Genomic DNA, 15,883 nt, shown 5'->3' with positions numbered 1-15,883 from the left:
CATTTTGCTTATAAATATTTTTAAAATATTTTAAACTTCAAATTTATCCACTTACTGGTTTACTATTTTGTTTCAAAGTTTTAAATAACCCAGAAAACGTCTTAAAAAATAAATAAGTCCCTCCTATTTAAATATTCTCCCAATTAAGACAATATTTTCATTAAAAAAACTACTTTGATCATGTATATTTCTTACCTTGTCTCTTTGGTAGTCGCTAAAAATGACAGAAATGCATGCAAGAACTGGATGGCATAAAAACCACAAGATACAGCCCTGAAACAAACGAAAAAGGGAAATAAGTACAGCTGTGTATTTTTTTTTTTTTCAGAATGTACCAGATAAAAACATGTTACTAGCATTTTTAGGTTCTGATTAACCTCAACAGGCCTTTAGAGTAGAGCTTGCAATAAAATGTAGAAATAAATTTACTGTTTCTAACCAAATGAGTATTTTTGGAGTATTTATAATCTTATGTTTATAAATCTGTTGCATACACATTTTGATACACTACAAATTATTAATGTAAGTAACAAATTATTAAGTGATAAAAGCAAGGCACAAATGTGTAATATTCCTGTAAAAAGAAAAAAGAATGCACATTCATATTTGTATGCTGATACACAAAGAAATCCTGTAAAAATACACATAAAACATTAATAGTCATTACCTGTTTGAGGGGTACAAGAGAGGAGGGGGAACTGGGCAGGTAAGAATGGGTAACTGTTTATACTTTTCAAATATTTTTCTATTTTTCCTTGAACCATGGCAACGTATTCTCTTTTCCAAAATTAAATTTGAAATAAAAAGTAAGTTAATAAATAGTAGCTGTTGAAATGTTTGGTACATTGAAGATATAGGGAGAAAAAAACAAGATATAGAAAAATGTTTAGTATGTTACTATTTGTATAAAAAGGAAAGGAAATATATATAGACATATATACTTAAAACTCTCCAGAAGAATAAATTAAGAACTAATAGCAGCAATTGTGTGAGGTGGTGAGACTAACTTTGCTACTCCTTAAATACTTTCGGATGTTTGATCCTATTCAGAAAGTTAAATTAAAACATAAAATACTTTAAACTTTGCACTGCTTTAAGCATAAAGCAAAATAAGAGGCTGGGAGCGGTGGCTCATGCCTGTAATCCCAACACTTTGGGAGGCCGAGGCGGGCGGATCACCTGAGGTCGTGAGTTCCAGACCAGCCTGACCAACACGGAGAAACCCCATCTCTACTGAAAATACAAAAATTAGCCAGGCGTGGTGGCACATGCCGGAGACTGAAACAGGAGAATCGCTTGACCCTGGGAGGTGGAAGTTGCAGTGAGCCGAGATCGTGCCACTGCACTCCAGCCTGGGCAGCAAGAGCAAAACTCCATCTTAAAAAAGAAACAGGCCGGGCGCGGTGGCTCACGCCTGTAATCCCAGCACTTTGGGAGGCTAAGGTGGAAGTATCACGAGGTCAGGAGATGGAGACCATCCTGGCTAACACGGTGAAACCCCGTCTCTACTAAAAATACAAAAACTTAGCCGGGCGTGGGGGTGAGGGCTGTAGTCCCAGCTACTCGGGAGGCTGAGGCAGGAGAATGGCGTGAACCCGGGAGGCGGAGCATGCAGTGAGCCGAGAACACGCCACTGCACTCAGCCTGCGCAACAGAGTGGGACTCCATCTCAAAAACAACAACAACAAAGCAAAATAAGAAAACTTAATGCCTAAACACCTCAAATACATATTAACTTATCAAACGAGCACTACTATCCCTGTGAAAAACTCAAAGGCAGGATGACATCTTCTTGTCTTGTGCTCAGAAGCCTGAAGGTGGTTCCTAGGGCTGCAGCAGCAGCTTTGGAATGCTCAACACTAGGAATAAAGCAGGAATCTGGCTCTCCTTCCATAGCTGCCTCAGAATAACGGTCAATAACTCTGGACAAGGTGGGCTGACTGAACAGAATCAGTCTGATCAGAATGCTGGTTTGCGGTGTTAAAATGAAGGGGTATGGATTCTCTCAATCTGACAGAAAAATGAAACCTTCTAGGGAGGGAGGGTTCTATAATGTTACTGCTCTAACCCTTCTCCTGTATAGAAAAAAACCGCATTTGCTTTTAGATCTCACTAGCAGAAGAAGGACAAAGAAGGAGGACTAAAGTGACACGATCTCATGTGGATGGACTGAGGCTGGCTGAAACACATGGACTCAGCCTACTGCCTCCAGCTGCTTATGCTGAAGGATAGCTCTTAACAGTTTGTTATAAAACACTGCGTAACTCTGAGAATAACAGTTTATAGTCAATTAATAACTGTTGAGAAATCCAAACCATATTTGATTTTAAAAATTTAAAATTCTGTAAAAATTACAGAAAAAAATGTAAAATCCCTATTGGTGAAACTATGAACCAGGCAAAACTGACCTGCAAAGAGTATATGGAAAATACTGTCTCACAGGTCTTGTAAAATGGGGATAATACCTACATCACATAAGTTGCTAAGGTTAAATGAGTTGAACCACATAAAGAACTTACGGTAGTGTCTGTCGCATAATAGAAGTGTTTTTTTAAAAAGAAGGTCTAGCCCTGTTACCCAGGCTGGAGTTCAGTGGCCCAATCTTGGCTCACTGAAGCCTTCAATGCACAGGCTCAAGCAATCCTCCCATCTCAGCCTCTCGAGTAGCTGAGACAACAGGTGCTCGCCACAAAGCCTGGCTAATTTTAATTTTTTGTAGAGATGGGGTCTATGTTGCCCAGGCTGGTTTCCAACCTGGGGGCTCAAGAGATCCGCCTGTCTTGGCCTTCCAAAGCACTGGGATTACAGGAGTGAGCCACCATGCCCAGCCCAGAAGTTTAATAAAAGTTAGCATGTAGTTGTTTATTAACTTCCCAAAGAAACCAGAATGAAGTGGATAATCAGAATAAACCATTTTCTTTCCAAACCCATACTTTGGCAAATGTGATGTAGAACTCCCTTTTGAGTGTACTTCTCTCCACTGTGATGATCTGATAGAGTCCACAGCCTAATGACAATGCTAGGCAAATTCTTAGAATGATTAGGAGGATCCCTGCTAAGTTGTGGTGTGAATGGTAGCTATGATGACTGGTATCTTCAAACTGTTCCCAAAGTAGCAAAACACTCTGCAAAAGAAAAACAATATTACATTTAAGAAAAAAAAGATCATACCTAATTACAGTATTTTTTTCAACTCTTTAGTAAACATCCCTTTAAACGTTATATAAACATACCTATCAGACCACAGAGGTTGTTAATTAATAAAGTACAGTCTTCTCATCACTCTAATACCCTAAGCTAGACAAAATGAATTTTTATCAAGTGAGACTACAGTTAAGAGATTTTTAAAAAATTCTGTTGCTGCCAGGAGCAGTGGCCACGCCTGTAATCCCAGCACTTTGGGAGGCCAAGGCGAGTGGATCACCTGAGGTCAGGAATTTGAGACTAGCCTGGTCAACATGATGAAACCCTATCTCTACTAAAAATACAAAAAATTAGCTGGGCGTGGTGGCAGGCACCTGTAATCTCAGCTACTCGGGAGGCTGAGGTAGCAGAATCACTTGAACCCAGGAGGTGGAGGTTGCAGTGAGCTGAGATTGCGCCACTGCACTCCAGCCTAGGCAATAAGAGTGAAACTACATCTCGAAAAAAAAGGAAAAAATAATTCTATTGCTGTCATGATTCAAATAAGATATCTCTAAGGATAAAAATGAACTGAAAGGGTTAAAAAAACAAACTTCTAAATCCATTTCCTTTTTACTTCAACAACATTATTGAATGTAAACCGTTCTGCATTCAAACCGGCTATCTCGGGGTAACTTTCAAACATTTCAGTGTTTTTTTGTGCAATTCAGTCAGAACTGTTGATTTCAGACTTTATTCTTTTTCACGGTAATCCTGCCTCAGCCTCCTGAGTAGCTGGGATTACAGGCATACGTCACCATGCCCCGCTAATCCCTTGGTAAAGGACAGCATATTTTTAATATTCACTATAAATCCTCAGGGCACTGTTATTCATCACTGTTTATTGACCTTTTCTCCCATGTTGCTAACAGTAAAAAGCTCAGCTAGTTCCTCATTAAGCTATTCTGTTTATTACTATTCAAAAGAAATTAGTGTCCATGTTGCCTCCATCTTTACTAAACATCAATCACTTAACTTACTCTAATGTTTTAACCATTACAACACATGTCTGTAGCTCTCTGCACTTCTTTCCTTTGTCAATTGAGCCAGCCCTCAGAATTGAGTCTTCGGTGACTTCCAAGAACTTTTGGAAGACATCAAAACTCAATATCAAATCCAATTATTAAGTTTTATGGGGTTTACCAGCAACCTCTTGCTTTCCTCATTCTCACATCCTCTACGCTAATTTTACTCCTGCTACCACTCTTGTTAGGTAAACTCCTTTGTCACTATAACATGTGAAACTCCTTCTTGGGCTCAATATTTGCTCTGTTACTGAAAGTGTTATTCTTCCAAACCACAAAATTATACCCATCTGATTTCTTTTTTTTTTTTTAGACAAAGTCTCACTCTGTTGCCCAGGCTGGAGTGAAGTGGCACGATCTCAGCTCACTGCAACCTCCACCTCCCAAGTTCAAGTGATTCTCCTGCCTCAGCCTCCTGAGTAGCTGGGATTACACGCATACACTACCATGCCTGGCTAGTTTTTGTATTTTTAGTAGAGATGGGGTTTTACCATGTTGGCTAGGCTGGTCTCGAACTCCTGCCCTCAGGTGATCCACCCACCTCGGCCTCCCAAAGTGCTGGGATTACAGGCATGAGCCACTGCGCCCGGCCTCCCATCTGATTTCTTAACCCACATTTCTAAACTTCACTTTTGCAACACAGAAGTGCTACCACAGAGCTACCACAGCCCATGGTTCATATTTTTACATATTCAAACTTCCCTGTTGTCATATACATATGCTAATATGTGATCTGTATAAAATATGTATGTATTTGTATAGTCTCTGCCGGCCTGTCTGATCTGCCTTGTCTGGGTTGTTGTTGAAGATCAGAACTATGTTTAATATATTCTTCATAAATGCTCGTATAAGCTCTAGTGTAATATCATCTCCGTTCTCAATTCATACTTGTCTATGACAGTAAATTAAAACTATAATGAAATAATAAAAATGAAATTTTTAAAAAGTAAGTGAGAATTTAACCTGACATTGACACTACTCTCCATGAGTCCTGGCTCAAAAGCATTAAGTTGGTAGAATCTCAACCTTATTTTAATCAAGTCTTCTAATTCAATTATTTCTGGTCATCCCCTTTCCTGGCACTACCTCCTTTACTAAATATCACCACCTGTGATATGGCCTCTTTCTCAAATCATTTATGTAAATTCAATACTCCTATTCCACTCAAAAACTACTATATTAAATAAATACTAGGGATAGAAAGATGAATAAAGCACTGGCCCCATCCTTAATTAATACATTTTTCAATTTATTTAATGCATTACACTTACATTATAATGTCCTTTACAGAGCCTAAGTATATAGTTCATTTTCATCTATAGCTAATGCTCATCAAAACTCAGTACAAATTTTTATCTTCCTATCTTTCTTCTTAATTTTTACAAATCCATTGAACATAGGCATATGGATATCTTAGAATGTCAATACTATTAATAAAGAGGAAAATAAAAAAAAGGCATGCAGGACCTTTATAAAAGACCGGTTTTGTTTTTGAATTTGCTTTCAAAAACAAGATCCCATTCTTTTTTAGTCTATATTTTGCCTTTTAATTAATCTTAGATAATCACCTGAATTCTTTTATGTACAAAGTAGCCAATCCTAAAGATTCTTGACAATGGATAAATCTCAAATTCATTGAATCACTCATTCAGTGTTAAGTACTTACCATGTGCTAGAGAAATATGAAAGAAAGGTATTATTAAGTAGGAAATAAGACTCTAACCTAGTATTAAACATACTGTGCTTAAATAAGCTGATAGGAAGCTCAAATTCAGGTAAATTATAATTAAATTCTATAGTCTACATATAGTAGCATCCAGATAATTAAGATTATTTGATGTAACACTCTTTAAATTCATACTTTAAATGACACAAATTGTAGAAGCTCAGAAATTTCAAGAAAAAAAAATGACACAAATTCCTCATGGGTCCTAGGTTTCAATTTTGAAATGAGGTATGCTCAAGTTTGCATTTCTGAGGATTACTAAGCAGAAACACTGAGTATCAACACTCACCTGTGTCATGACAATGAATACTGCAATGCCAGTGGATGCAGGCGTAGAATCCCACTGGAGAGGTCTGCTTTGAGACTTCTTCATTCTGACTATTGTCCAACCCATGCATAGACTCAAAAGTAAGTATAACATCTGAATTTGGGAAGCGATGTCAAAAACTAATGGGACATGAAAACCAACGTCAACCAAGTTTTCACAATATAAAAAATTTAGTGCTTTTTGCATTAAGATGAGAACATCTTTTTTTTTTTTAAACCACAAAAAGACAGCCATTTTCAAAGAGACGCTAAGGAAATTCATTAAGAGATATTCGCATGTAATAATTCTAAAGATTTAAAAACTGCCATAAATTTTGTGTATATTTATAAAAACAGTTAAAAGCAGCAATACTATTTAAAAATACATATATATGCCCATACCATATGTCCATTAAGTCCAACCTTAACTCTCTTTGTTTCCCATTTTTCTTAGCTTTTCTAACTACATAATCCTGTTCTCTATAACTCACTGCTTATTAAAACAAATTCTAAATATGATTTCTGCAATGTGGAGAATACTAGTACCTTCATTTCTGGGTTAATTTTTTTTGATGGGTGAACTATAATGTGAAGAGTATTTTCTAAAACTATTAACAAGAAACAATACAATGAAATGCATAGCTCCAAACATTGGCTTTACTTTCAGAATCCTGAAGACAAATGAGAAGCTCCATGCATTAGTGTGATGTGCCACCAGGTGGCCATCACCTACACTGCAGGAGAAGCCTGCTACTTCAAACAGAAAAGATGTATCAAAACCACCTGTATCCAGGTTAACACTACAAGAAAACAACAAAAATCTATAAATGCTTCAAGTTCCATATATATATATATTTATTTTATGAGGTAGTATTTAATGATTTTTAAGAAAGCTTATCAGCCGGGCGCGGTGGCTCACGCTTGTAATCCCAGCACTTTGGGAGGCCGAGGAGGCGGATCACAAGGTCAGGAGATCGAGACCACGGTGAAACCCCATCTCTACTAAAAAATACAAAAAAAATTAGCCGGGCGTGGTGGCGGGCGCCTGTAGTCCCAGCTATTCAGAGAGGCTGAGGCAGAAGAATGGCGTGAACCCGGGAGGTGGAGCTTGCAGTGAGCCGAGATTGCGCCACTGCACTCCAGCCTGGGCGACAGAGCAAGACTCCGTCTCAAAAAAAAAAAAAAAGAAAGCTTATCACTTTTCTTCACAGTGTATTTTGATGTGAGTTTTAGGCTTTGGGTCAGAAATAGAAAAGAGTGAGTTATAACAGAGAATGGAATTATAATAGGAAGAAAACCTTCAGCTTTGAGGTAAGAAAATTTAGGTCTGAGTCTAGTCTCTACCACTCAATAGCTGACTGACATTTGGAAATATGTTTCACATCACTGAGCCCAGATCCTTTATCTGCAAAATGAGGATATGCAGACCACTTTTCTATTGAGGATAAGATGAGAGAATGTATATAAATATGCCTAAAAACAATGAAAAGGCAGAGTGTGGAGACTCATGCCTGTAATTCCAGGACATTGGGAGGCCAGGGCGGGTGGATCCCTTAAGCCCAAGAGTATAAGGCCAGCCTGGGCAACGCAGTGAGACCCCATCTACAGAAAAGGAAATTTAAAAATCAGCCAGGCATGATGGTATGTGCCTGTAGTCCCAGCTACTGGGGAGGCTGAGGCAGGAGGATCACCTGAGCCTAGGAGTTTGAGGCTGCAGTGAGCCATGACTGTGCCACTGCACTCCAGCCTGGGCTACAGAGTAAGAACCCTGTCTCAAACAAACAAACAAAAAAACAATGAGGAGCTGTACGCATTACCTATTATTAAGAAGAAACCAAGTAGGACATATGGGAACTTAAACTATAATCCTGTTCTGTCAAGCTGATTTCTAAACAATTTTCGACAAAAAATTTATACTATGACAAGAAATAATTTTAAAAAAAAGCAGATAGCAAGTGTAAAAGCTTTTTAAAAAATGCTCAGAAAGATACTCACATTCTGCCAAACTTCCCATAAATGGTACCCCTATTCCATCTTTGGAGTAACTGAGGAATTGAAGAAGATTAGTGTAAATTACAAATGTGAAAAAAAATTGTTCATAATCAAAGCAAGCATAATTTTGGTGGACTAATTAGGATTAATTAGATGTAATGATGAACACAGTTTTAGTGGTTTTGAGTTACCTGGAGAAATGAATGTAATTAGCTAAAGCTGAACCAGCTTGTAACAGCAATGCAGTTGTCAGAACCTTTAAAATCATGTGCATGGGTCCTCCTTTCTTAATAGCCTGCCACAATGATTGAGCATAAATGCAAGCAATCACAAAGTACACTAGGACTAGGAGGAAAAAGAACTCATGTAACCCTGTGAAGAGAAGAAAGGGAGTTTGCTTCAGTAAAACAAAGCCAGTTATCGTATTGGGTTGCTTTCAAATCTCCCTGTCAATATATTTCTAGAACTTGTTTTTTAACTGGAGTCATAGCATTCACCTTTGTAAGAGAAAAAAAATTATTAAAACTTAAACAATTTTGTACCTTGGGGCAATATTTTAACTACAAGAAAGCAGATTAAACCAAACTAGTTAAGGTCAATCTGTACGAAAGCATAATGGTCAAGGGAACCCAAAGACTCATCATAAAATCAGTTTTGTTTGAAAAAAGTAAATTAAAATAATGATTTCAGCATTCAGTTAGATATACGTTTTACCCCTAACGTGAATTTCTTTTGTAAAAAATTTAGAAATAGATTACCTCAGTCAATAATAGTTTAATACACCCTGACAATGCATCTCAAAGTGTGTTCTCTTGCCCAGCAGCATCACCAGGGAACTTGTTATAAATGCAAATTCTTGAGTGCCATCCAGTTTTTGATCTACTGAATCAGAAACTCTGAGTAGAGCCCAGTAATCTGTGCTTTAGTAAGCCCTAAGCATGATTCTGATATAGCTAACACGTGAGGACCACAGCTCTGGAATGTCCCAGTACCTTGAATTTCCATTTGGACAAACCTTCAAAATATCTGTCATGTCCAGAGATCTCTTCTGAGATAAACTGTCTGCAGCTCTTGCCAAAAAAAAAAAAAAAAAATCCTGTGGCGATCATGCGACTCCATGCCAGAATTGGCTGAAAATTTTAACACCTAACCAAATGGCTACCAATGCAAGGGGCCAACAACGTAACAATTCTGAAAGCTGTTAGGCTAATCATCTCTTAGTAGATCAAACTATAACTATAAAGCAGAAAGGAAAGAGGCCATAGAGATTGAAGTTGAAAGGAGATGATGTTGGGACAGGCCAGAGGAATCAAACTGAGCCATGATAAAAACCAAAGTTTTGAGGGAGTAGAAATTACAAGTGAGGAAAGACAGATGGCTGGCAAAGAATAAAGAATGTGCAGACTTTATATTAAAAATGGAACCAGTCATTACAGCAGCCTCTAGTGCCTACTAGCAGCTTTTTAGTACAGTCTTCATGTAACCTTATTATGAATGTCACTTTTTCTGTGTTAATGTGAAATCTTTTGACTGAGTCTCCATTTTTCAGAAATTTCAGAAAATTTTTATAATAAAGCAGCAGGCTAGCTTTCAGTTTAACAGCTAACATTTACTTGGTTACATGTCAAGACAGTCCCTAATATTAATGCCTTTATATTCTATCTAACACCAGACTGCTCTAACAGTGGTGTGAATAGAGCTGTCTTAACTGAGTCTATGGATGAACTTTAATTCCAATAGTGAACACCAAGGCTGCTCTAGTTTCCCATTTGGGTAAACTCCAATTAACAGTCAGAGAAGAAAATATTTCTATTATGTGGAAAATAATTTTGTAAAAGCAATTAGAAGACACAAATCATAAGAATCAATAAATAGCTCAATCATGCTTTTGGCCTGGTTAGGGGGAAAAAAGCAGCAAAAAGTATTTCTGCCACTGGGTGTCTCTCCTGCTCTATGAATATAAATGTGGACAGTTAACTTTTCTAGTGCAGGTGAAAAAGCATGTTTAGACTTCAGGAAGGGAAAAGAAAGAACATATTTTCTTTTTAAACTCCTTACATAGAAAAGCATTCCAGCCTTAGAAATAATGGCAACATAATCCTGGGATTATTATAGTACTGGAACAAGACAGAAAATACAAATGCTACATATACTATAAGAACTGTGGGTCAGTAAAGTTCCTTATGCTATCCTGTGTTTTGAATCTTAGTTTTTATCTTTCCTTCTTAGTATTAAAGAATTAAACATGGCATTCAATTTAAAGTTTTATTTATTTATAATATTTTACAGAATATCTTTAAAGTTTCTGACTTACAGGATAAAGTTTCTGACTCCATTAAGTTACAACTCTACCATGAAAAGAAAATCCTCAGGCTATTTACTGAGGAATCAGAATAATGTAGAAGGAAGGGACTCTGGAAAATAAGATATATGTCACCAGCAAAAAATGTTTTAGGATTATTCAAAGTTAATAATCTTTCAGAAAAAGCTAACATTATAACGAACACAAAAATTATTTCATTGACATATTAAATAAATTGAACTGGGTCTGTCCCACACTTTATTCCCTGAGTTTTAGATGATTCTTACCTTGAACCTGTACATAAAATGCTTAAAAGATAAAATGCTAGCTCTGCACTCAATGTTCTTTTAAACAAATCATCTCTTTAAAAAAGTCTGGTTTTTTTCCTCTCTTCAGCCACCAATTTTTTGTTTTGCCACAAGCAAAAATTGTTCACTTTGAAATTAAACTCAATTTGTGTTCACTTTGTTCACTTTGAAATTAAAATCTAATTTTAAAACAGGTGGATACTAATTGTTAAATCTTATTATACTTAAGACTTAACAATATACACTAAAAAAGTATACACTGAAGAAGAAAAATACTCTTAATGAGCATACAACAGGTGGTGAACACTTGTAAGGAAATGTGTAAGGTTTAAGGCAAGCTTAAAGGAAGCAGCATTGGCAAAATAAAGTAGCAAGAAAACTTGAGGACAGCTTCAACAAATGTAGCCCCAGCTAAATGATGGTAAATAAGAAAGGAGGAGAGCCTAAGCGGAAAGGGTCCTTGGGTTCTGGGGCAGCACCTGGAACAGACATTCCCGCCTCCCCATGATCCTTGTCTCAGAGCCCCAGTGGTCTCCCACACTTAAGTGTCTCAAGATATATCCTGATGAGTCTAAATCAATCGGAAATTCCCATACCCTTACCAGTAGGAGGTAAACCTAACCCTTTTGACATATTTGTCTACTTTTATCTTTCTTTCATGTCAACTTACATTTCTCTTATGATACTATGACCCAGTTCTGAAAAAGGAAATGTGATAGGAAGCTTCTGGGAAAGACTTCCTTCCTCCTAAAAAGTGATACTGAATATTGCAATCATCTAGACATGATGCTCAGAACTGCCACAGCTAACTTTGAACTTGAGGCAGCTAGCTTAAGAACAACACTGATAGTCTGAGGATAGCAGGGTAGAGAGACGCTAAATAAACCACCCTGGAGAAGCCTCAAAACTGCTTGTTGTAAGATAATTCATTTCATTACTGTCTACACCACTTGCATTAGGGTTTTCTGTTACTTTAAGCCAAAAACATTCCAACATGTTACCAGCAACACATTACTGAAGCTAAATGGAAGATCCAACCCATTGTCTTTTGGGACATGGAGGAAAAGAGGGATAACACTAAAGAATGAACATAGCTGCTAGAATTTTAAAAACAGTGAGATGGCAGATGTGGCAGAGCCTGTAGTACTATTCCAGTGAAAACCAGTCTATATGCCTTTAGGTAATAACACTCTCAGGATTCTGAGTACTTCTTGGTCTCTAATTAGAGTATAAATATAGTTAACAAGGATTCTAATCTTTTAAAGAAGCAGTTTTATTTTACTTTAAAGTATTATAATCCTATTTAGTACTTTGTCAAGTGGCATCACACTTGCCTTACTTTCTTTGTTTAATCTAGACCAACTCTGTAAAATAGAGGATTAACCAAAGTCTGGTACATATAAAATACATAATTGATTTGAAAGAAAACAAATTACAAAATTTAACCAGAATAACATGTAACATTAATTGCAACTATTTGCACCAGGTTATTCTAATTCAAACCTCTGAGACATGTGGTAACAGTCAATTTTCTGTAACAAGTATAGCAAATCAATTTTTCCTACTTGGAGCAGATAATTAGACAAACTAGCATAAGTTTCTAAAATGAATTGAAGATTTTCCCTGTAAACAAATTCCATACCTGAGGCTACAAAGTAGGAAGAATCCCTCTTAAGGCTGTATTTTAAAACACATTACTAAAACAATGTGAAATATGGACTTTAGATCAGCAGTTCTGTACATAAGAATCAACTTTAGAGCTTTAACTGGCTTCCACTCCAAACCAAATCTATCTGAGTCTCTGGGTGTGAATATCTGAATTTTTGTTTTAACCCTCATAACCTTAAACCAGATGCATACAGTGATGGGTTAAGAACCACTCATTGATACTTCAATGTAGAGTTATTCACAAAAGCTTTTAAGCATTTTAATCAATAAAATGATGTGATGTTTAAAGGAAGCTACATAACAAGGCTGGATGCTTTTGGGTACTTCTGGCACTTTCTAATGATTAATCCCCGAAGGTTAGCCTTGATAGAATGTCATGCTTAATGAAAATACATACGATTATAGTGAGGTTTTGCCCCTTGTTTAAATATTGTTGCTGACATACTCAATGTAACTTCCCCATTGTAGCATAAGACAGCTTTTAGACACAAGAGTAAGCATAAAATCAAAATCAGTCACAAAAATCAGGAAAAGGTAGGTCAGAAGGAGTCAGAACTAAGAACTGAATCACAATAGTTAGTATGGATCATAAAGAAAAGCTAGCCACAACTCAAGATGTGGAGGAAAACACTGGAAGATACAGGCAAGGTTCAGGAGAAGGCAAGGTATGACTGGCATTCAGTGGTCCAAGCCTGGCACAGGGCACAAATGTGATCACTTTATAGCCTGGGATAAAAGTTTACAAGCCAAATTGGTGATGAAGAAAAAGACCAAAAATGGAAGCCTGGATAAGGAGGCAAGTAAAAGCATATGGGGATCCAGAAAAGTCTCATGGATCCACTCAATACATAAAACCACCCTTTGAGGAAGGCAGGAGAGGAAGTGCTAATTGATCTGGACTCCACTAGAGGCAGCAGGGTTTACACATGCAACAACTGCAGCAGAACATTACTTCCTAGTGAGCCTTGACCAGTCCTAAAAATAACTGTCATATGAAATAACGAAGTCTTACAGTTAAAAAGGACCTGAAGGCTGTGTGCGGTGGCTCACGCCTGTAATCCCAGCACTTTGGGAGGCCAAGGCAGGCAGATCACCTGAGGTCAGGAGTTCTGGCCAACATGGTGAAACTTCGTCTCTGCTAAAAATACAAAAATTAGCCAAGTGTAGTGGTGGGCGCCTGTAGTCCCAGCTACTCAGGAGGTTGAGGCGGGAGAATTGCCTGAACCCGGGAGGCAGAGGTTGTGGTGGGCCGAGACTGCACCATTGTGCTCCAGCCTGGGCGACAGGGCAAGGCTCCATCTCAAAATTAAAAAAAAAAAAAAAAAAAAGGACCTGAGGAGCGATTTAGTCCAACCATCCATTCAATGCTCTTAGTAGACCTGGGTTCCATCAATGCCTTTCCAAAATACAGAAAAAATTTGGCATCTTTAAAAAGATTAAGGAAATGGAAGGACTAAATTAACTTCCAGTAATGATCTATACTAGTCAAAGGTATCATTAATGAAATTTAACCTTTACATTCATCTGCATTCAGAAACAACTTGAGTAGCTTACACTATTTCATTTCTTTCACAGAAAGAACTTCAAATTAACCACTTGAAAACATTTAGGGCCAAGTGCAGTGGCTCACGCCTGTAATCCCAATACCTTGGGAGGCCAAGGTGGGAGGATTGCTTGAACCCAGTAGTTTGAGACAACCTGGGCAACATGGCAAGACCCCATCTCTAAAAAATAAAAATAAAAAAAATTAGCATGCCATTCTGTCACTAGATATACATTTTTTCCAAACAAAGGATATTTTAAAAAGTTTATCCCTTAAAACATTATTTGTGACCTACTGTCACAATTCTCAAGTTGCTTTTTTAGCTGTGACAAATTTACACTTTGAACTAAACAATCAGTTTAAGCTAATGTGGCCTCACTCCTGCCTCACACCTCCACCCACCCCACTCTATGGCCAATGGGATACAATGGAATTAAATTTTTCTCTTAAGCAGATCAACTCTTTCAAACAGCCAATGAACTCATGAAGAGGTAAACCCTTAATGCTTTTCTTTGACAGATGGCCTACAAATCCTTACTCCAATATGTTAATTTACAAATCAGTTATGCTTCATAGCATGTTTATCATGATCATAAGAAGTCATTCATTTCTGCTGGGGCTAGGAATCTTACCTCAGTAGGACAGAACACAGTTACCTAACATTTTCATGAAATATTTCATCTGAGTAAATCTGATTCTGAGAAGTATTATGGACTCTGATCATCCCTAAATTGTTGTAAGCTTCAATGAAGGCAATCCCTAAATCTGTTCAAACAAGCTAGTAAAGAGTTAACCGCACAAAGTAGTTGAGTTTCTAATCTCATTTAATCATTGAGTTTACAATTTAAATTGTTCAATTTATTACCATTTTTCTGTTTATAAAAATAATGCAAGGTTATCATAAAAACAAAAATGTTTAGAATGTATAGAGGAAACTAAAAACTACACAAGTTGTTTCCTGTCTGGAGCCAAAACAAACAAGCAAACAAACAAAACTATACAATTCTACCAACCCAGAGTATCAAAATAATCTGTTAATATTTTTGTGCTTCTTTCTGTTTTATTCTCTGCAGGTTTTAATATACTCAAATAATACTCTGCTTTTAAAAATTAATATGATGGCTATCAAAATGCTGTAAGAAGATTAATTTAACCATTTCTCTACTTTTGGACATATAGGTTGTTTTCATTTTTGATTTTAAAAATACATGAATATATTTGTACATAAATCTTTTCCTGAATTCAGGATATATTCAAATACATATTCTTACCAGATTCTCCAGCACTAAAATGATCGAATGGATTCCCTTCGGCATCTGGGTTTAGTAACACCATTTCAAATGGGATATCTTCCACCTGAGAATTCTCCTTGTCATCTTGGCACGTATACTTGTCTGCATAAAACACATGCCACGTTTGTGGAGATGGAATCTGGGACACTGTCAGATTATGTTCGGTCTGGTTCATGGTCACTTTAAAGAGAAAGAAAACAACACCTTTTCTCAAAACTCTCAAATGTGTTTCATTGTTTTAGTCATATAATCAATTTGAGGTTAGGACAATCTTTTGTTTAATTTTTATTGTCTCAGAAATCCAAGACCTTGTGTAGTATTTGGAATAAGTCTTGTAAACCAGATACTTACAGAATAAATCAGAATTTATCTGCAAAGGAGATAAAAATGATGTTTTTAACCAAGGAATCACTATAAAAGTATGACTATAAAACACCACAAGTAGAATGGCTTCACTGAAACTCTGAATTTTTTTTTTTTTTTTTTTTTTTTGGTTTTCACATTCGTATTGGGAGCCATGGGAGGGGCCTCCTCTGTC

At 36.9% G+C, this 15,883-nt stretch overlaps 1 protein-coding gene across 3 annotated transcripts in view; it reads right to left on the bottom strand.

Moving 5' to 3' along the window:
• The window catches only part of GPR180 (G protein-coupled receptor 180), a 54,309-nt gene that overhangs the window by 28,112 nt on the left and 10,314 nt on the right, over positions 1-15,883 (bottom strand). For all 3 annotated transcript variants that reach the window (XR_009213306.1, XR_004247782.2, XM_032151106.2), the window contains exons 3-8: positions 15,325-15,525; positions 8,424-8,604; positions 8,236-8,285; positions 6,224-6,381; positions 2,934-3,125; positions 196-273 (exon numbers count right to left, since the gene is read on the bottom strand). Coding sequence is in view for 1 of the 3 variants with exons in the window: in XM_032151106.2 (XP_032006997.2) it covers positions 196-273; positions 2,934-3,125; positions 6,224-6,381; positions 8,236-8,285; positions 8,424-8,604; positions 15,325-15,525 (860 nt within the window). In the remaining 2 variants the exon portion in view is untranslated. The remainder of the gene's footprint in view (positions 1-195; positions 274-2,933; positions 3,126-6,223; positions 6,382-8,235; positions 8,286-8,423; positions 8,605-15,324; positions 15,526-15,883) is intronic.

This window comes from Hylobates moloch, unplaced genomic scaffold, assembly GCF_009828535.3.
Source record: "Hylobates moloch isolate HMO894 unplaced genomic scaffold, HMol_V3 SCAFFOLD_4, whole genome shotgun sequence".
In the NCBI taxonomy this organism is placed as follows: domain Eukaryota; kingdom Metazoa; phylum Chordata; class Mammalia; order Primates; family Hylobatidae; genus Hylobates; species Hylobates moloch.
This window is presented reverse-complemented; position numbering and strand designations above follow the sequence as displayed.